The 23,000-nt window shown below is 39.2% G+C and overlaps 1 protein-coding gene across 1 annotated transcript in view; it reads right to left on the reverse strand.

Moving 5' to 3' along the window:
• Window positions 1–8,391: 8,391 nt before the first annotated feature.
• The window catches only part of LOC108888405 (cGMP-inhibited 3',5'-cyclic phosphodiesterase 3A), a 51,976-nt gene continuing 37,367 nt past the window's right edge, over window positions 8,392–23,000 (reverse strand). The window contains exons 3-15 of the mRNA XM_051078885.1: window positions 22,013–22,158; window positions 21,770–21,892; window positions 21,410–21,652; window positions 21,108–21,184; window positions 20,436–20,632; window positions 20,041–20,178; window positions 19,376–19,487; window positions 18,133–18,240; window positions 16,630–16,829; window positions 15,450–15,653; window positions 15,046–15,207; window positions 11,112–11,379; window positions 8,392–10,213 (exon numbers count right to left, since the gene is read on the reverse strand). Coding sequence (XP_050934842.1) covers window positions 9,897–10,213; window positions 11,112–11,379; window positions 15,046–15,207; window positions 15,450–15,653; window positions 16,630–16,829; window positions 18,133–18,240; window positions 19,376–19,487; window positions 20,041–20,178; window positions 20,436–20,632; window positions 21,108–21,184; window positions 21,410–21,652; window positions 21,770–21,892; window positions 22,013–22,158 — 2,295 coding nt within the window. The 3' untranslated portion in view covers window positions 8,392–9,896. The remainder of the gene's footprint in view (window positions 10,214–11,111; window positions 11,380–15,045; window positions 15,208–15,449; window positions 15,654–16,629; window positions 16,830–18,132; window positions 18,241–19,375; window positions 19,488–20,040; window positions 20,179–20,435; window positions 20,633–21,107; window positions 21,185–21,409; window positions 21,653–21,769; window positions 21,893–22,012; window positions 22,159–23,000) is intronic.

A 23,000-nucleotide genomic window follows, 5' to 3' on the forward strand; every position in this document is an offset into this window, starting at 1 on the left:
TTTCTCTGTTGCTTTGGAGTCCATGAAGCATGAAGAGCTTGTATAAAGCCAGGCAGGAGTAGGTTGTACTGTGCATATATTACAATACTAAAGTTGTAGTGTTACACAAATGCAGGATCCTTAGCTGCATTTGAGTTTGAGTGCACTTATGTCTGTATTCTATTTGCATCATTAAAATGACATGTTCCAGTTATTCTACATTGCACAATATTAGATTAATGTTACCTAAAAGACCATTGCTGTACAGTCAATTATGAGGCCTATAAAAGCATTTCACTGACACAAATAATAAAGCTGCGATACTCTGAGCAAACATACTCCATGTCAAATGTTGTTGCCAGTAAGCATGACTCAGAAAGGATCAAGGCGATTTTGCTTGAACTGCTTTTTGCAATGCCTCTGTGGAATTCTGTGGTGTGACCATGGCTTTGGACTATAAGTAGCAATGTCATGTGGTTAGATAGGGATTACAGCTGATTTGTAATATATGATGAATAGACTACTGGTTTACAGTAATGTAAACAAGTCATTGTCCTGTGTTGCAAGAATAATGATTACTCTACACTGCTGTTTCGGCATGTTTGTGGACACACACTGGATGGTTCAAGGGTGTTTGGAATCTGAGGAGTTAATTCTGATGAAAGCATGGAGGGTACAACGTGCACATGACAAATAATTGATATGACCCATATCCACAAAGCACAATCATGTTTGCGTCAGTGATAGCAAGTCAAGGATTCTGTATCTGTGTAATGTCAAACAAAGCCTTATTACTGTGTGTGTATGTGTGTGTCAGTGAGTGCCTGTTTCTGAGTGGGTGTGTTTTATGTAAATAGTGTGCATCTGTGTGTTTTTTTGCAGTTTTTTCACACAATTTTTGTGGGCTTGAAATATACTTTTTCCTTCATGCATCAGGTTAACTGCTTGATGCTCCTTGACACTTGAGAAGAAGAATTTAATACTAGATGCCACATTTGTTTCAAAGTAGTTGCATAAGGATATGAGAGGATGCATACTTTAATTACTTCAAATCTTTGGCTTTATTTTTAGCCATGCTAGCAGCATGGCTCTATGAATTACCGTTCCGTTTTGTACCGACATTCGTGTGCCAAGTATGAACATCTGATTTTTTAGTAATCCCCTAACGTCTCCTTCAGCAACACCGGCAGGTCAAGGTTTTCACTTATCCTGTGAAATGTATCCTGTAATTTTTAATATTAGCATGCTAACATACTAAATTAAGATGGTGAACATAGTGAACATCAGCATGTTAGCATACTGATATTAGCATATAGCTCAAAGCACCAATGTGCCTAAGTACAGCCTCACAGAGCTACGTGGCTATAGCCTCCTAGTCAAGTGTTCTTGTTAATTAAAGGCAGAGTGTGTAAGATTTAGTGGCATCTAGTGGTGAGTTTGCAGATTGGGAACAACTGAGGACCCCTCACCTGTCGTTTTCTGAGGACTTACATTGGCCACATTGAGTAAAAAATTTCTGGAGTCAGTGTTTGTGTGTAAATTGAGGGCTACTGTAGAATATTACACTATATGTTTAAACAATCATGATATCAGAATCAGAACTCTTGCTTGACAAAATCTTCAGTGTCTATTGTTGTCAGCATCACTTAACCATCTTTACCTCTAGATCTATTTTATTATTCACTGGCCAGACAATCAGAACAACTCTATTTCGTGCAAGATGATAGGAATCCTGTGTGTGATCAGAGGGCTCTGGTTTTAAATGACTAACTTCTTTCTTTCATTCTGTGGTCAGAACTTAACAGGGATTTATAGGACTGAGGTAGGCCAAAAGTAGCTATATCTGACAATACCACAGACTATGTACATGTAAAAATGACTTGGACATCAAATTAATATTTTCAAGCAGGTTTTGAAGTTCTCTGTCCACACTGAATTTCTAAAACAATAGATTATTGACTAAATTCTTCTTCCTCTTTTCCTCTGGTAGACAACAAAATAGAGCAAATGGACATTACAGTGCATCATTTGGTGAGAGGACTCCCCCCATGCTCTTTATCCACAGAGATCCCAGGGTTAGACCTAGGAAGGGTACAGATTGTCAAGAGAGAGGAATGAATGAAGGGGAAGAAGTGAAAATCTGAGATGGCTGTGGAGATTGTAAAAGATGGTGGAAGGGAGGAAGAGAGCGCACAGAATGAGCAGTAACATCTTGGAGGATCAGGGGAAGAGGAGAGATGGTGCAGAGAAAGGCTAGAGTCTCCCTGCAGAGTGTGAATGTGTGTGTGTGTACATATGATCCTTTCAGAATAATCAGTGTCATACAGTTGCATATCATAAACCATGTTACTGAAACTTAATACTTCATAAAGATAAAGGGCAATACATTGATATCAAAGTATGAACCCAGCACTTACATATTCTTACTTCAAGAAAAAGATGTCTTGATATTAAACACACTCACTGGTAAATTCCAAAGGCTGAGGCAAGATTGATCGGACAAGGAGCACTTCAAAGGGACAGCAGCTTCAATGAAAACAAGATTAGCAGAGCGATTATTTTTAATCTGTACTAGACAGAAAGTAGTCAATTTATCAAATCCTCTACAGCTGAATTACTAAGGACTCATACTTCAAAGATCTCATTTTATGATATTGTCACTTAAAGTTTAAAAATATTATCAGTGAAGACAAAGAACTCCAGGGACAGCCTATGCACACATCGAAGCTCTGGAAATATTGACTATATTGACATATTTCAATAGTGCACAGTAGGTAACAAACAAAGAACCAAAGAAAATGTCATTGTACAAAACAACAATCTGCACAGAGAAGATGCTGTGGCCAAAAAGGAGTAATCAGAAATCAAATTACTGGAATTGTAGAACATGTTGTAAAATGTACTTTACAGAGAGTAATTCTCAATATCAAATTGCCAGCCAATTCACCTACTGACTATCAGTGTTATAAGATGCAGATATCACACGAATTCAACTCTCGATTGCCCACTGCTGCCATTTACACATCTGTTTAAAAATGGAAAGATTAAAGGGCAACTCCACCAATTCTATACATCAAAGTCTGTTTCCAGGTCTTGGGGAGCATTTGTATTGTGGGTTATATAGATGCCAGGCTATGACAAGAACGAAGAATGCGTTGAATAAATAAAACAATATCACTGATCTGATTCTGCCACATTGCTTCTGATAAGAGAGCAATGCTAAATTGGCTGGAGTACTCTTTTCAGCAAATTTAGGCCTGTATCAGATAATTTCTAATATTTATATGCTTATGACTTGTGCTGATTGAAGCATGGGGTTGAAGGCAGAGAGAAACAGCAATAGCACGAACAATAGCACATCTGAGTCCCAAACCATCAACACATCAGTGCTAATAATGATAAATGTATAATGTCTAACTGTAATGTCCAAGCCATTTTGCATGTCTGCCATGTTAGTGTGTGTAAGCCCTCCACTGTATCAGATGACCTTTTGTAGCTCCCTGTCTGACTTTCCTCCAAACTCAACCTGTAAAAACAGATTTGTTATCATAGTCACAAAGGCTCAGTGGTGGCAGGTGTCGGTTCCCAGAGGTGGTGGGAAGTTTACATGTTCTTTCTGTGTTATGGCTTTCTTCTGACGCTCCTAGTGAAATGCTAGTCTGTTAGACTGGAGATTATAAATTCTCCATGTGTATTAATGTGTTAAGCTGCTCCTACTGAGAATTATGAGTAAAACCTTGAAGAAAATAAATGGTTTGTTTTTGTTGACACCCACTGCTCTCTTAACAGTATGTAGAACAGTGTGAATGTATTGCACTTGGTGGCTATATGTCTATTGCACATATTGTGAGACAGTTAATTATAACCACATATGGTCAGAGCTACAATGAAATAAGCTAAAGGCATAGAGCTGTGCTGTATGTTAGTTAGGACTGGCTATAGTATCACAATGACTAATGAGTCTGGAAGAGATATTTTAATGAAGCAAGTATATTACTCATTACCAGCTGAGAATATATGATCAGTGTGAACAACTCATATGAAGTCAAACTGGTATGTTACAGTGTTATCTAATTACAATTTGAACTCAGTAATTTAAAAATCTGTCATAATATGTAGTGAAGTCTAACTAGAAGTCCTCCCATGGGTTGCTGGAGAAATAAGAAGAAGATAGACACATGTGCAGCATTTATAAATCTTATTATTCAACAATATTCACATTACAACATCAACACTGCTCTGCTAGTGACAGGTTCTAATAATCCCAATATATTGTATAGTTACTTTGTAATACATTATCGAGAGGCACTTCCAGTAAGTCTGGCAATAGAGGAGCTACAGTATTGTGTCTAAATTACAAAACAGTAAAAATAAATATTTTTCTAAAAGTTTTTTGTTATAATATACTTTCGAATCTGTACAGTATATATTTTTTTATACAAAGTCAAACAATATCTAGAAATAAAATGTCATATTCCACTTAAACAAATACTGGTGAAACACACAATTTCCCCATCCTGTAGGTATTGCTACATGTGTTAAGTGCAAGATACTGGAGAGAAGAAAAGAACTGAGTCTGTGAAGTGCCTGCTATAGTAGATTAAAAACATACCAGCCTTGTTTGTCTTGCTTTAAAGGTGGTGGAAAAAAAAAGTTTGTTTTGGTTTCCTTTGTGACAAACAAGGAAAGCTGATGAATATAGCATTCAAACAATGTATACATACATACATACATATATGTGAAAATGTTATGGCACAGGAGCGTAGCTCCCTTTTTAAAATGGCTGGAACAACAAACAATACAAAAAGGAATGTTTTTGGTTCAAACCATCAAAAAGAAACTACAAGGGCTTCAGTCTGAGAACAGAACAGTTGGTCAGTTCCATTGTAGTGCTACTGCTGCCTATTGACACGGCAGTGAAATAACAGACAGTAAAGACGTGTGGACAACACCATGAGCTCTGGTCTGTTAGATGAACGCTAAGATGGTTCTTATGTTGCTTTAATCTGTCCTGTCTTTGCATGAGAACAAAGTGTATGCATATCCAGACATTCTCATCAGAGTCTGGATAACACTGATAGAAAAGAAGATGCAAGAAACATGCTCCTTTTTTAGGGCTCATTTTGTGCAAATCACAAAAAACCACAAGGTCAAAAAGTTTCTTTGGTTTGCACAAGTTAATCCAGTGTGCAGCAATCCCCTTCTTCTCGTTCTTTACAACAAACCACTGATATTGGCTTTGATAAACTGAAAGTTGTAGTTGTAGACCCTGGACTTTTGTCATTTTCTCACCAATATTCTATATGAACATTTTGTAAAACAAGTTAATGAATGTCTTGTTATGAATGCCTTGCAATTGCTTAGTGCAAACCATTGGCCATTGTACCTATGTTGACCAAGACCGAAAAAACAAACAGATGGCATGAGTTTTAATGCTGTGATGGTCAAGTACCTTAATCTAATCTATAGTATTTAAGATTTTTAAAAAATAACGTAATCACAAAAATTTAATCCAACTTCTCGAAAGAGAGTTTATGAAACCACTCCAGTGGTTTTACTGTGTTGGCCCATTTACTATAAATCAATTACTGTATACTTTACATCACATACTGTATAACTGTTTTGCAAACAATGTAGGCCATTCCAGCCATCCACTGGTTTCCATTAACTTATGTACAATATTTTCATGTAATCCATCCCAGTGAACACCAAGTCTGCAGTAATATGTGTGCTGACAGTTTTCCATACTGCACAGAAATGATAAGAAACCAATGGCTGCCTGGAGATGTACTTTTAAAATATCTAAACTTTTAAAGCCTGCATTTGAAAGTTGTCAGTAACTGTGCTAAGTATACATGATGTGTACTTGAGAAGCTTAAACTTCCTGTGTAATTGTTAATTTGCAAAAATGCCTGAAACCTGTTCTTAAAGGATTAAAGGAAACAGTTGACCACTCCCATATAGCTCACTCAAAAATCCCTTAATAGCTACACAATCTAAGCTCTAATATTTTAGATTGTTTATGACAAAAATAGCAACCTGCAAATTCTATCACAGCTTTGATTAAGTCTCTTTGATTGCTGCACTGTAGAGAACAAAGTCAGTGAGGCAGGGCTACACAGGGGAGATCAGAGGTGGGAAGTGACTATTTTGATGAACTTGATCCCTGGTGAGCTTTGATTTCTCTTTTAAAAAATTAAAAAAAAATAAAATAAAAATACGGAGAGTCTGAGAAAGTCTACATATTTCTAAAAACAGAGGTGGAGCATGGGATAGTACACGTGTGAGATATGAGGAAAAAACCCATATCAATAGTATGCACATTAGATTGCAAGTGAGGCATTGATATACTGTATAGTGGGTAGGGTATTTACAGTGCATGGAGCTCAAGTTCATTCATGTCTGCTCAAATGCCTTTTGGGAGGCGGGAGGCTTGCAGAGCTTTTTACAGTCTTGGTTATTTTTAGAATAACTGACGTTTGAAAGTTATGTTGCTGTACAGAGCTTCAAAAACACTCAATTGTAACACCCCACCTCGACGCCTTCTGTGACCCACAGCTGTATAGCTCTGTCTTGTATCAGCTGATGTTTACAGATCATTTTTACTGCTACAGGCTTATTATGACAAGCCAAAGCAAAGGGTGGCTACTGGAAGACATTTAGGTCCAGGAGGGGACTTTTTCCATTTTTCTTTTGTGTGCAACATTATGGTTTAATTGTGTATACCATAATTGAAAAAAAAAGAAAAGATTTTCAACACCTATTATGAGCTGTCAACTTGAGCTGAAACATGAACAATAAGCTCAGGCTTTGGTTAGCAGAGGCTTTCTCTTCCATAGCAGAGAAAACAAGCTCAACCACTGCACCCTTTTGTAAGTACCAGGAATAAGCAATCAAGGGCATTACGTTGCACAGTTTAGCCTTCCTTTGCACAATAGGCATTTTGATAACAGTGCAATGGATACAGCTAAGGATTTAGACAGTATTAACATTAGCAAAACTCTAATTGAGTTAAGAAATTGGGTCACAGCAGGGCAAGTTCAGCCAATAAAAACTTAGTGTCTGCTAACACGCCTTCTTAATCGGTTGCTCAGTCAGTTTTTATCCAGTGTATGTGAACAGCGTCTAATGGAATGGTTGCATTAAGTGTCTTGTACCCTTAGTGGATGTATGTATTTCTATTATTATGGTCATTTGGTTGCTATTTTCTTGTCACTGCAGTTTCAATTCTAAACCCGTTTCCCTCCCTGGTGCACCTGATCAGAGTGATCAACCTTCACCCAGGAGCTCACCTGCTACTAAACTTACATGGATTCAAACTGTCTGCCTGCTATTTTGTTTGTGAATTATTTAGGGAGACTTAACACATCTCAATTCTCCTGGGCATCTTCTGTTATCTCATGTGCATGTCAGTTCGTCTTTTCAGTGGATTTTCCAGCCACAGTGTTGCAAGCAAATTCGCAGGTCAATGCTGCTTGAACGCCTCTTGACAATGAGTGCCACTGCAGATATAACCACACCCTACTCTGCTTTACCAATCCAAGTCCACCTCACCTCTTGAGCCAGCCTTAAGTCTCAGACAGCTTCTCCTAAAAAAATGCAGCCAAAATCCAAGACACTCTTTCAAATGTTGATGCGCCCTTGTTCACTTTGCACTTTTGACATGAAGTACCTGCTACAGATCTCAGGACCTGAATCCAAAAAGTGCCCCTGTTGCTTTTCCAATGCCAGATCAAATACACTGTACTGCATATCCCTGTAATACATTTTGCAGACTTGGAAACATAAACCATCACATGATTTTTAGTCCAACCAAACTGGCTCATCTTCAAAGAGTTACATCTAGAGGAATCTGCTGAGATGTGAAAAAAATCTGAGACCCCCACCCCATCCCACCCTGGCCTTTCATGAGCAGCTACAAGTTAAGCTAAAAGGTTTCTTCTTCTCCCCCTTCCTCTGTCATTACTAAACCTCATGACTAAGTCTGTTCTCCTTGTTCACTCTTTACCTCCATCACCACCAATCTGAATCTCTGAAGACATCAAAGGAGAGCATGACACCACTTGTTAAGCCAAATGAAGAAAAAAAAAAAAAAATCATCCAAAGGTGTGGTTGAATCTGCTGGCCCAGTGAAACTATGCAGACCATCATCTCCAATGTGTAGACGGGAGGACTGACTACATAGAGTATAGAAAATATTTAGATTTCCTTAGTAAAGGTAAAAAAAAAACTCACAATGTCACAAAAAACTGGAGCATCTGAGACTATGGGGTTTCATTAATCCTAAATTAGACTTAACAAATTCATTGATATATGTTGTTAATTATTATACATTTGTGCTGTTGTGGCTCTTATTCTATGTTTTTAGAGTTAGCAGGATACATTACTTCTTTCATATGACTTTTTTTTACCTTTTCGTGCAACAAAATAATGACAGACTGAATCATTTGGATCTGACTGGGACTTCTATGTAGTTTCTTGCACACAACACCTCCTGCATGGCAATAAGCACCACAGGGTGTTTTTTCTTTCTTTTTTTTTTTATGTCTTATTGACGTTAATCCTCTCGGGTGGTTTGGAGCTATGAGTCAGCTCTGGCCTGGGCCACTATGGCTTACTGGATTACTCACTTTCTGAAGCATTTGGCCTACATACCAGGTTAGAAATTATAAAGAATTCTGTCATTAGTGGGTACATTACAGTAAAGATTAAGGAAACAAGTTGGGAACTGACTTAAAATTTGGATGCAAATTGCATTTACTTAACAAAACATATTACCTTATTAGTTTACTTTTGTGTCTCGTATGTTAACATGTGTGGTCAACAGCGAGATCTATAACAGTAAGTGTTATAGATTAGGGACAATATGAAATCTTCATCAATTGTGACGAGCCGTGTTGATGTGATCAATAATCTTATTTACCTTGCAGCTCCTTTGTCATGCACAAAGGGAACTGGGAATCTGGGGACATTAGCAAATCGATAGCATCTCAAACCTCATAGAAAGAACTTCTTGAAGCAGTGTTAAGTAAAAAGACAAGGACGCTTAATAAAATACCTAATTTCTTGGGGTTTTTTTTTTATCTCCTTGGGTCTCTGCCTTCCTGAGTTGTGTAGGTGTGCTGGACTTACTCTGAGTAACAAAAGACAGGGAGAGAACATGTGACTAAGAGCAAACATTGTTTGACATGAACAAAACATTGTTTTGTATGTTTTTCCTTGAGCAAGAATAAAGCTTTTTGAACAACAGGGTTCTTTGTTAAACTTCCTATCAGCTCTGTGTTAGGAATGCGTCTCTACTGTAGTATTGTGTGTGTGTGTGAAGTTCCTGTGCGTGTATGTATGTACACACAATGTACGACAGCTGAGCCTCAGTGGACACAGCTTTTTCCCTGGCTTTCATCCCATTGTTTTCAAGGAGAAGGGGCTTGTTGCACATCCTAAACCAGCCGGGGGCTCCGCAGTGTGCTGATAGCATGGGAGCAACAAGAAGGGGGGGCTTGTGACAGTGTATTGCTCACTGGTAGAGTGAATGAGTGAATCAGCATGGTTGGCTCATAGTGCAGGATGGGCAGCCTGGGTGAGGGCAGGGCACCAGATCCAGACTAAAACAAATACTACAACAAAAACAAATACAGTCCCATTCATTCTCTTTTTCTGTTTCAGCTTCTTTTTCTGCCTCGTCACTTCATCTTTTGCTCATCTCACCTCTCTCCCTTTGTCAGATGCACTGGGCATGCATCATCCCTGTCCTCAAACCCTGTTTTTGTTAGGCACATATTACCCAAAACATCTTCTACAGTGTTGTGTCAAAGTGATGTGCTGGCTACCATATCAACAGTTTAGTTAGGAAAGAAACAAACATTTTTAGACAACGTTCAGATTCCTGGTTTAAGAGGAGGTCAAAGTTCATAATATCACTCTGGCTCTTCCTCTTTTTCCCCTGAAGTCTCTGATTGCGGAAGGATTTCCACTTCCTCTAAAGCCGGCACCTCTTCCCTTTCATCAAGGCGGTCAGCCGACTCCTCCTCTTTGCTCGCTTGCTCTTCCTCTTCCTCGTGAATGGCTGTGATTGGGTCGTTGGGGCTGCTGATGCAGTTTGGCTCCTCTTTCTGGGCCTCCTCCTGGGTTTCTGCAGCAATCACTCTTTTCCACATTTCATGGTTTTCCAAAAGATGCTGTGTGATCTGGCAAAACACCTTCCTCCTCCTTGCCTTTTTGGTTTCTTGCCGCTCTGTCAAACACAAAACCAACAGTTAGACAAGCTCCTGAGAAAGTACATGACCTGAAATAAATGGTTAGACATTGTTGGAAATATATTTGTTTGCTTTCTTAGAGTTAAATGGAAGGCTTGATATTATATATGTCTGTAAATGGGCCATTTAGTATGTTAGCTATATGACAACCAAGGCAGTCTCTGCTGGCATCCAAAGGTATCACATCTGAAGGAAAGGGCTCCTGTAGTACAACTGCCTTCCAATAAAGGTTAATAAAACAAAATCTATTTAAAAATGAACAGTAACAGTCTGTAAGAATAAAACTTACATAGCAGCAGAAATCTACAGCTCATCTTTAAACTAATTTGACCGGGCCAAGTACCATAAGATACAATACAATTAGTTGTATCTATACACAATGTACTGCGTTATAAATAATGAGTGTGTATGGATATCTGGTGCGCTCTTGCACATGAATGCTTTGAAACCACCTTTACATATTAATTAAGAGACAATACCCCTCCACATCCCATTTAGAAATTAATTTTGCACATGGTGAACAAAGCAAAAACAGGGCATTACTTGGATGTGGTTTCACGTGGGCTTAAGACTTCTTCATCTCCAAATCCATCAGTAAAAGTCTCAGACTAAGGCCAGTAATTGATTTCCTTTTGTGACTCGACCCAAAAACAGCTTCACCAACAGTGCTAATTTTGAATCTTTACTCAAATTTAACTTTATCCCAAGAGACGAGTAAAAGCAAAATCAGAAAAACTCTTCAAGTCCAATTAAATCTCCCAAGGTCCCAGGGTAATCTCACTGTTTTAACAAAGTGATATAGGCTTACTAAGACAGATACTATTAGAGGCCACACACAACTCAATATAATCATGAATAATTAAGAGGTTGACATACGGGAGGTGTCAGAACTTGTTGATGCATCCTCATCTGCCATATCTTCCTCTTCCTCTTCTGTGTCCTCTTGTTCCTTCGCCTCTTCTGGCTCCATCTCTCCCTCAGGCAGGTCAACCCAGCGTCCTGGCATGAGAGCAGCAGAGTCGTAGGAGGAGCACAGAGGTCCTACTATATGAGTGATGAATGACTCCTGTAGTTTAGCGAGCTGCGGAGCGGACCGGTCCATGAATGGGCTGATGGGAAGGCCCAGACTTGCTTCTTCATCACCCTAGAAGGGCACAAACATGGCAGGTATGTCAGGTGCATAAAAATGATCAAATATAAATGTACCTGAAAATGGAACATTTGCATTATACAGTGATGAGATATCAAGAGAGAACATTTTTCTCCACTGCCCCATATTTTTATAGCTTCAGGACAGCACATAGTTATTGGCTGGAAATGAATCAGACCTGAAGTCACTTCTTCCATCAGCTCTCAAGAATTCCTGGGATATTTCAAATCAAACGGTCTTGAAATTAGTAGACAGGGTTTTTAGGCTTTGGTTTCAGTCCACTTAAAGTTACTATAAACAGCCAAAAGATTTTTTTTTTTTTACTGGTGTCCAAAGCTTTTCACTTTATGAGTGATAGATGATAACAAAGAGGAGATTTACCCACAACCCCATTTATCACCCCTGAAAAATGTATCAAAAAATAGTACAAACATAGGTCAGTCTTTTCTTTTTGCTTTTGTGTTGCTGTTTACAAAATAAAACCTAATACTGTACAATTACCTGTCAAACATAGGCTGCTGAATTAACTTAATACATCACTAACAGCCTTTACATTTAAAGGGGCTAAATATAAACTTTCTCTACCACTGAACATTGCTGGTCGCTTCAGCCATCATTCTGTTTATAATACAAGAGGTTAGATTACGTCCTCTGAGGAGCACTACTACTTCAGGGCAGTCTGGATGCTACAGTGAGTTGCTATCGGAAGGTGATGAGACAGACTGTGGTTAGCTGGCTAGCATGCTAACTTCAGTAGATGAAAAGAAGTGACAGAACTGGAAGCAAAACAGTTAACAATGATTTTGCTTTCCACAGCAGCTGGAGGCAGCTCTTGGCGTGTAATGGAAAGAAGTTTGATGTTGAACTCACAACGTCTCTTCTAGACTGGTAAGTAAATGGATGGTAATGCTAATGGTGTTGGCTAGGTAGCAATAGCAAAATTTACATATGCCTCCTTTTAAAATCTGCTGGCTTTACATTGCCACTGTGCCAAATATAAATTAAATTATACATTAATATATGACATAAACAATTTCTCAGGCTAGCACACATAGGATAAACTCCCAATCATTCAAGTTGTTTAAAATCAAATGTACAGTTTGTCTCCTTTACAACACCACTAGCAAGCAAAGAAAGTCCCACACTGCCTCTGGGTACAGCCTCCTGAAAGTAGGTCAACAAGACTACAAATAGAAAAACACCAGTGGCTGATCTGTAGGTATCAATCACATAAATGAGACTGTCTGCAGAGATTTGCCACAGTAATTGTGAATGGAATCTTTGTACCCAAAAGGTCACCATTAATAAATGCTGACAAATATTCTCACTAATTATCTTTTGCCACCAAATATGCATAGGCTGAGCATGACAACCGCAAAAGTCAGACTCCCCACAATTTATCAGAGGTCATAGTAGAGCAGTGCTGGTCCTTTCTTGTCCTTGGGATTCTTTTTTCCATTTTTCTCCATTTTTGTGCCCACATAGAGTGAGCTGTGATGAATATGTGTCTCAGACAGCTGAGACAGTTTCTCAATCTCATCTTTCTTGGTAGTACTGTTCATCTTCCCACAAACTGGGGACATATTTACAGTAACCTTCACAATGTACCTGTTCAATGCTGGTTCCATCATTGCTCTTGATGGAAAAAAAGAAATATGGAATCGTGTGAATTGTTTTTCTCAATAGAATACAAATGCATAAAATCTATAGAAGTTGTCCGAACAAAGGAGCTTTCAGATATTTTCCATTATTTTGACCACTTTGATAATACAGGCAGTTCCATGTGGTTGTGGTTTATGTTGCACAATGTCTGTTTGTGTTGTACTTACATTGTGACATTATTGTATTGAGGTTTTGTGTTTGTTGTCTAATGTCAGGGCTTTCAGAGCAATTCAGTAGGAGGACAGAGGGGCAAGGGCTTCAGTTGCTATGGCAACCAGAAACCTGAATGGCGTCAGTGTACTGCACTATTGGTTCGTGTGAGATGTGTGTGTGTGTGTGTGTGTGTGTGTGTGTGTGTGTGTGTGTGTGTGTGTGTCTGTGTGTGTTTGTGTATACTGTATGTATAGTAAGAGCATGAGAGGGGTGAGAGGGGGATTTGTTTAACATAAACAAAATTGCTCATATTTAGAATATTAAAATGGTGCATTGCAGAGCGTAAAGAAAATCACGGCATGTGTGTTTGTACACAACTGTACTGAGAGCCCTACTTCCATCCTTGTGATCTTCCTCTGTGTGACTGTGAATGAGCGCTGTCAAGAATGACACATTTAGGTCATCCGTCTCCCCTCTGAAGAGGAAAACACATGCACACTCTCTGTCTCTCACCCGCTCACTCTCTCTTCACCAAGCCCCCTGATGTTCCCGCTCATAGGACATACATAATTCTCAAAGCTATTATGAGAACTGAACAGAAGGTTTGAGAGGAATAGCAGAATACTAAGCATCAGACACAGATCAGAGGAAGGGCATTCTCTTTGGCAATCAGTGCAGTTCTGATTAGAGGTTTCTACTGGATACAAACAGTGGTCTGATGTAGTTGGTGCACAAGCCCCCTTCATTAAAAATTGACTGAAAAAACTAAATAAACAAAACAAACTTCTGTTACAGCTTGTACATCTGTGTACAAATACAAATATTTTAAATTTTGAGAAGAATATACAGAGAAAAAATCTACACTAGCTTCAATTATGACTTAAAAGTCTCAAATTAGTGCTATTCGTCATACAGCATGTCGTTGCTAGGCAAGTAATCGCATCTCTCTGGCTAATCAGATTTTATCTGTATCGACTTGAACTGACCAATCATAGGCATTGTTAGTTAAGAGCAGGATTTGTTGCCAGGCATCCATCCACAGTAGTCTCTAATAAATTCATGAGCTAGTGTGTAAGTTGAATATTCTATTTCTGTTTCACAGGGAGCATGCAAATACATGCGTAAAATCCTGCTGAAGAGTCCTTGAGCAGGAAACTAAATCTCTATCATCTGCAGAGATGCGGTTACACAGCTGACTGACCTATGACCTTTTGATTGAGAAAGGAAGCAAAAGGGTACAATACCTATTGGGAACAATGGAGCATTAATAATAGAGGAGGAGGGAGGAGGGGATAGAAGATAAGGGGCTTCTAATTTGCACACACAACAGTACAATAGGTAAGATATAAATTTGCTTAATTTTTCTTTTCCTTTCTGTACCTTTAACTTTGTTCAGGTTTTTTACCCTTTGATATACAATCATTAGGTTTATTAAGAACACCTAGCTAAAACTAATGCAGTCTAATATGCATAGTGATCACGCAATAAATCCCAACTTCATAGTTTAAACAGCAGTACAGACTGCATCCTCCAAAATTATTATGAAATTGAACCAGCACCTCTCTATAATCTTCATGAAGTTAGGATTTATTACAGCAGTGAATTTTGATGATTACAGGTGTACCTAATAAAATGCTAGCAGAGTGTATATTTTATCACCTCTGTTAGCAAGTTTTTTTTAGTGAACATAATTCACTTCTTACTGTTTTCAGTACAGTGCACTCCAATCCATTTATAAATCACGGTCTATCTATTAAAGTTACTAACTTTAAAAGTAATATTCCTTTTATTGCAAGACCACCCAACGACTATTTCCCATCAGATTATTAGTGTTTATAGGCATACTTGTTCGTAGAACTCGTTGACGATCCCCTCTGTCCACTGCAGGTGTAGCTCCTTACACTTCAGCGGTCCATTGACATCAGCCAGCTTGATGCACATCTGGCACACTAGCAATCGGTCATTCTCGTTGGTCCAATCAATACCAGACACTCCTTCATCACCCACCTGGGGAGATGTGCACAGAGAGATATGTGTAAAAAAGAGTTATGGATTATAAAGGATTCCCTACGGATTGGTTGTTGACATACATTTAGGACAGTCTGAGAGAAAAGGCTGTTTTTATCAAAGGAACATATAAAAAATATAAACAAGAAAACAAGAGCTGAGAAGAGATAGCAACACTAGTTACAGCTGGATGATGGATGGTCACATATTCTAGCATTTATGCAGCACATTTGAATGTTTACCTTTGCATTAAACTCTGCGAGGAAGTCAAAGTGCTTTTTGAGGTCCGTGGCCAGGATGGCCTCAATGACTAGGAAGCGGAAGCGCTTGAACTCCACGTGTTCAAGGTTAACCAGGAAGTTATACTCGGGACGAGACATGAATAGGTTCCAAGCTGAAGCTGCATGATGGTTTTCCAAGACAGATCGGTCATTGTATAGAAGGGCCTAAAGTGGAAGGGAGAAAGTTAACAAATTAACAATTAGGAAATTAAAGGGGAAACCCACAGGAGCTTACTTGGATGTATTTATTATGTCATGCTATTTTTTGGAATGTAATTAAAGGAAGGAAATTAAAATAAAAAAATAAAATCATCCAAGGTCTAAATCAAAGTATAAAGACCTTAAACCCTGACCTGCATACAGACTACTCTCCTACAGGTCTGATTGTGTGAGGTGTGGATTCTGCTGCTTCTTTTTTACTCTATGACTCTCCCCTGTAAAGTATGTGCCGTATTTTGGTATTACTTGTAAATTATTTTCTTGTAATGGTTGGCCTAATTTTTCTTTTGATTGTTGGTTGGTATCGCGTTATCATCATTTTAAGTTCTTCTAAGCTGTAGTGAAATATGAATACTGATGTTTGAATATTATAAATACTGCTTTAACACATTTATCCATACTTTTTATATTCAGCAAGGTATTACAAAAATATTTTACTTGACAGCTTGCTTTACTAATCTTCACATCGTAACATCTAGACTATTCTAGGGGTTTATGCTGGGGCTACACCTTAAGCTCACACCAGGGAAGTAATAGTGATCTGCTGTGTATTGATCCTACAGAACATTTCATGAACAGAAACTGTCTTCTTCAGGGCATGAAATTTTGCAAGTTCGATGTGCTTGAATTAATAATTATCTGCTCCATAGTTGAAGATTGCAGTCTTGGTCTGGTAATGCATATAAGCCAGATTTCTGAATTTAGATGTATCCATTTCAACTCATTAGATAATATATAATGAGTAATGAAGTAATGAATTATTAATGTTTGAGCCTGGCATTTGCTTGTGGGATGATTCACATGAATACATTTATTTCTTGTGTGTTGGCCGACTGCAGCTGCAGTAGTGGTTTTAGGTTAATTGAACTTACTAAAAAATGAATGAGCTGATTACAAGACATCAGCTCATTCAGTAATTTACCTGTGGTGCACTGGTAGCTACTAGAAAGGCATTGGTTCTTCCGGGATGGTCATAGTCGTGCATGGCCGCAGCTACATACAGGGCCATGAGCTCCAGGCCAGGGATAAGGCCAGCCAGGGAGCCATAACCGTCCTCCAGCATGGAGTTCATCTTGGACACCAGGAAGCCTGTGGTACCAGGTGTAATGCCATTCTCTGAGTCTAAGGGGCAAAAAGGGAACACAAACCAGTTCTGAGTCACTAATGGTGAATTTGTTAAAAATACCTAAGTGAATGTTTCTGCTTCACCTATCTTCACTTCATTAAGTTAGCAGTGCTGATTCTGTGTTAAGAAGGAAAACTAAATGTAACCCTTAATTATTCAGCTGTCTTGTGGAGGCAGTCAAATATACACAGTGGTGGGCCATCGGGGGCCAGCAAAGCCTTCTCTACTGACTCAGATTTTGAGTTGGCAAGGCCAGGGCCATAGCAGGCCTTCGCTAATCAACAACATTTCTATGTCATTTGATTGGATGGTCAGAGAGCGTACTGGTCAGAGCTAGCTACTAGCGCAAGCTAAAACATGTTAGTATAGATTTAAAAGCTGTTCAATGGCCTTGCTGTAGAGGTTATCTGTGCATCTCAGATCCAACAATAAGTCCTTTTCTATCAATATGGAGGCTAATGCTCAAAGTCAAGTCGTATTTCTGATTCACTTTAGGGCTGAGAATGTCTGCTTGACAGAAGCAGTTTTTTACTTGTCTACAAATAATCAGCAGTTTCGCTGAGTAAAATGCATTTTACCTATATTTTGTTGTTTACGTTCTTGTCATTTTATTAATTAATACTGATTCTTATGCTGGAGATTATGTGTGTGGAGCAGCTGTGGCTGCAGTGTTTGGAGACCTATTGAATTGTGTTAATTGGGTCTTTATAGCATTGCTTCAGTTGTTGACGGTTTCTATATCCGTGACATTATAATGACGATATCAAGAGGTGGGTTAATTCAGGCAGGACACCAGTGAAGGCCTAGATGTGAAATGCACGGCCCGCCATACAGCAGTAACTCATAGTGTGCTTACTTCTCCTCTGTATATGTACACTCTTTTATTCACCTGTCTTTTGAGACAGTTTCTGTTTGCTTTGAAAGCCTGCCTCAGTGAATATGTGACACTCATGACTGCTACATTACCTATAAGTAAGTATTATTATAACAAATTTGACAAATCGCCATCAAACATTAGCTTGGATTTGGTTTTATTTTATTAAGTTATTTTTGACCTATTTTAAGACTTTATTAGAAAGGGAAAATAGAAAGAGATAACAGGAAATGTGTGTGACATAATAAATAAAGGCCGGATCTGACCTCTGTGGTTTATGATTTGCATCTTAACCCTTAAGTGACAGGGCTGCACAGAGGTTGGATTTGCTTTGACAGAGAACTGTGCTTGAAAATGAATAGCTTGTTGAGTTACACCACTAAAACCAATCAAAATACTTAACTGTATGTATTAAAAGTCCTTACCAGTGTGTATCCCATTCTCAGTCAGCAGGGTGGGCAGGCCTGGCACAGGCTGAGTGGTTAGGTACCAAACAGCATGCAGCACATCAGTGGCATGGATCCGGTTGTGATCTAGGAAGAGGAAAATAAATGGTAACTTGCACCAGCAGAGGGCAGTAAGACCACTGTGATCAAATCACATACATTGCTGCTCAGCTGGAGCAGCTTTAACCATTCAGACATGAATCTGTAACACACTTAAAGTAAAGGTGTCTTATACGGAAAAGTTCCATATTAACACTGTTCAAACATGATGGAGACCATGCTTCCGTGTTAAAGGGCATCCAGCACATTATGTTAAATGGACAGGATGAGAGACTGTTTACTTGTCATTTCACCCGTTCTGTAATTTTGGCATGACATCAGTGTTCAGGCAGATGTGTGGCTCGTGTAGCTCTCAAATGTCTTTTCATAGTCATATCTCCTCAAGGTGCTGCAGTGCAGAGTCTTTTTCAAACATAATGGCAACAGGTAAAAATAGCCGAGCACTTATGGCTTAAATTGTATTTTTGAAGGGGGCCGATATCGATAGTGGTCTGTTGTTATGTTAAAATTGAAAACTGAAATTGAGTGGTAAACAGGATGTGTCTCAAACTCACACTCTTATACAGGAGATTGGTAAAAATGTACGTGGTACACGACGGAAAAAATAGCATGCTGAGCAGGGACAATTTTTTCTGCTTTCATAGGAAGGTAACATGATGGGCCATAAAATATACACAATAATTGCACAAAGCATAAATATAGTTGGCTCTTATAGCCTGAAACTATAAGTATAAACTTGGCCACAACAGCTACAGTGTAATGAGTTATTAATATTTCACTCAAAATGTACTTAACTGAACTACTTACTACTTAACTAAAACACTACTACTAATTAATCTCACTTTGGTCACATACTGTCATTCAAATCTCTTTAATAAGAAACACAAGGATTTTAGATGCTGTGACATCTCATGCTAGCTCACCTTATGCTAACTGTCAGCTACATCCTCTCCAAAATTTATTAGTAAACTTGATATTCCTGTCAACTGTGAACAGTATGAACATGCCACAAATAACTAAAGCAGAGAGTAGGACTGTTTGTGTTAGTGGTTATTTATTTCACTGACAAAGCAATACATCCACCTTGTGGCAGGTAAAGGTAATGCTGGATAGCAATAAGTCACTTGAACAATTGAATAAACACAGGAGATCTTTTACTCACAAGGGATGTCCCTGTATCCATTCTCCAAAGCGTGGAAGTAGTTCATGAACTCTTGTACAGGAATCCTGAAGGTCTCAAACAGACCTGTGTCCTCAAAGAGCCTATAGGAAACCTGTGATGTGACAAAGAGAGCGGAATCATTAAGGAGAATCACCTACTACAGAGGTTTAAATGTATAGTCCTGGTCAATAAGAAACCTATTCTTAAATTATTTTAACACTAAGCTATCGCATCAACATACATATTTTGCAGTAACACTTTTAAGTGCCACAGTACTGAGTGACTCTGAGCAGCTTCTTATGTTTTCAGGCATTGTCAGGTAGATCTCCTGTATACTTGACTATTCTATCAGAGCTGTATTTCATGGTAGTAGCAAAAGAATCAAATCTGCTCGTATACCTAAATCATGTACTGATTGGACACCCAGTCCTTACTATAGTCAGTAGTCGTCTCATCTATCACTGATTCTTCCTTTCATTTTCTAGTGGTGTTGTTGTTGCAAGCTTAAGAAGCAACTTTACTCTTTCCACTGCCTGCACCGACCGCTAATGTCACTACCACTCCCAAGTTTCTGTCAATTTGTGTTCCTTTTTTTGAATCAGTATCGATATATTATCATAGAATAAATGCCATATGGGTTGCAACATTGCTAATTAGTGTTTTACCTGACTGAGGATGCAGCCTGTCTTGCTGTGAGTCTTCTCCACCAGACTAAAAATGGGAAAGTTCCAATTGTTGAGTTGACTCATCAGAGGCTCCAGTCCTGGCATCACTAGAGCCTCCTGGGGTAAGATTGGCTTGTCCTGTCAAGTTAAAGGTCGGTCGGGGGGCGGGGGGGATACAGAGGAGAGTTTCTGTTGATTATCAAGCAGTATGTCTACCTAATGACAGTGAATAAATCATTCCTCATTTTCTCTTAATGAGAAATAAAAGCATCTTCTTTCTGCAGAAATCCATCATCTCTATTTTCTTTGGAGGGATTTGAAGCACATTAGAGCTCATAATAGAAAACTGAGACTTGTTTTCTCAATGACAAATTTGAGCCTGCTTGATTGTCTACCTCTGGTGATGGCAGGAGTGGGTGAAGAACAATGCCCTCTGTTGGATACTCCCTGCAACCTTCCCTTGCTTCAGGTGGCTTCTTGCCTCCTTCTCCCTCCTCTTCATTCTGTGCAAAGTCGCTGCTGTCACTGTGGTTGGTCTCGTAGGTGCTGTCATAGGTGCTGTCATAATCTGATGACGCTACCACACGCTCATCTGGGGAAACATTACACATTTTAGACTGGCAGCATGTGAAAATTAATTATAATTAATTAACTATTATGGTGATTATCCAAAGTTATAATGAGGGCAAGTGTGGAGAAGGTCAGTATGAGTGAAATAAATTATAAGTTGGGAGAAAAATCTATGTTTATCAATCAGGTTAAAGTCTGAAAGTTTATTACATTCTAGGTAGTACAATATATTGTTCTCCTTATTAAGGTTTACAGATGTTTCTGTCAGACTGGAAACTTCTGCTTCAATTGTGTGTTTTGTATGTGGAATACTAGTTGAAACACTGCTATGACCAAATCTCTCCCAGGACACTGCTTTTACTGGACTCTATGGAACAGGCAGTTTTAAACCCTGAAAATAGCTGGGTATCATTTTTATCATCATCATGTTTTCCAGTTGAAGTGGATAGGTATGTGTAATATTGAAGAGAGCTTTCAGTCTGCACTCTGCTGTTTACCTGGATGGGGTATTCTATCTCCTTTGTCGACAGATTCTACCCCGTGGTTTAGTCGATTGTTGAACGGCCTGCCACAGCTGATAGAGACAGAGTAGAGAAACACACTGACATGTTCAAAGAGCAAATTCTGTTCCATCCTGTTCATTCTCTATTGAGGACGGCTCCTGTCCTCTCAGTAGAGACTAATGAAGTGACTCATTTTCACACAAATGGACACACAAACACGGATGCTTTCAAAGTCTTCTTCCAATATTTGTGAATTTAATTTTTAGGGGGTCCTCTAGTGTATAATCGTGTGTTACCTGCCGCAGAGTGATGGAGGCCGCCAGTGAGGGGTGGTGGAGCTTGGGGCGCTCTGGCTGTGAGTTAAGGCTCTGTGATGGCTCTTGGGGGCCACAGAGCCAGGGGCCCGCTCCGTTAGTGGCCCAACCGGCTCAGGAAGCTGCACTGAACATGTCTTTATCGTAGGACTGGAGACAGGTGTGCCCTGGACGGGAGGAGACGGGCACGGAGAGCCCAGAGGTGATACGTTGGAAGGGGGAAACCTGAAAAAGATTGTTTTCAATTTTAGAAAATAAAATGTTATGTAAACAAAGTCCTCTTTATCCTTATACATTACTTAGTATACTCAACTTTTACCCAGTGTGTGAAGTAGTACACACACACCTGGTCTTCCCAGTGGTTTGCTGTAGAGGTGGTTGGAGGTGACAGAGGCAGCACAGGAGGCAGACATGGAGCGGCTCTTTGAGATGGTCATCATCACCGAGTTGTTCCACGATTCACTGCTTTGATGAAAGAAAACGGATAATTAAGTTACTGTAACAATAAAATGTCATCTTGATTTGTTACTATTCAAAGTTACTGTGTTGTGGTGAGGGAGTGAGTCAGTCAGTGAATAAAATTACCTTTCTGTGGTGTGTTTGATGCTGGCTGAGCGGTCTCGGCGTACGGGGCCCGGCTCGATGGTGGGCAGCCCCGTAGCTGAGGTGGTTGTGGTCCACGTTGATGAGATTCTCCTCAGCAACCCTGGGGGCAGACTCCGCCTTAGACGCTGTAACACAGATGCACAAAACACATGTATCCACAAAGTTTTCACAGATATGAATGAGGCAAGTAGGCCGCTGTTAGTGTTCTTAGGCACTGGACAGGAGCTACAGGTTAGCTAAAGGATGGGTCCTCTACAGAAACGTCAGAGATATGGCTTTTCTAGACCAACTAATACACGCTCACTGCATGGCATGTCTAATTGGCTTGACACCTAGGGTGCATTTTGCATCAAATTCTTTCTTTCTGTCTTTTTACCTTTGCTCAAATCTCTCCATATCCACTTAAATTTAATAATTACAACCCTCAATAATCAGAAATATTCAAGTAGAATGCAGCTGTGACTATTGGACATTTCAGCCTTAGGTCTATGTTTAAACCAACAAATAGAGCTATTTTTTTCGAGAGCAACTGTTGTTCCTCCCTTTCTCCTCCATCAAAAAAGTAAAGACATCAAACTAGAAGGATGCCATATTTGTTCATCCAGCCCATTCCTGTTTTTTTTTTTTTCAAAGCATATGGAAGACAGAATAGTAAGTGGAAAGGAGACATGTTCGTTTCCCCTGTGGTGTCAATCTATCCGATGTTGTAAATTTTGTTGTAAAGCCACGAGCGAAACTCAGTTATTTGTCAGCTTGTATCTTTGTACAGTTGATATATTTTTCTAAAAGGCTCTCTCCCTCACTCCTTCTCCTTCTCTCTCTCTCTCTCTCTCCCAAAAAACACACACACACATCACAGAGTGAGAGAAGAATATAGAGGGCAGCAGAGGATCAAAATTCACACACTACGGAGGAAAAAATATCATCTCTTTCTCTGTTCACTTCTTAGGCAGACAACTAGCTATAC

Source organism: Lates calcarifer, linkage group LG21 (assembly GCF_001640805.2).
Source record: "Lates calcarifer isolate ASB-BC8 linkage group LG21, TLL_Latcal_v3, whole genome shotgun sequence".
Lineage (NCBI taxonomy): Eukaryota > Metazoa > Chordata > Actinopteri > Centropomidae > Lates > Lates calcarifer.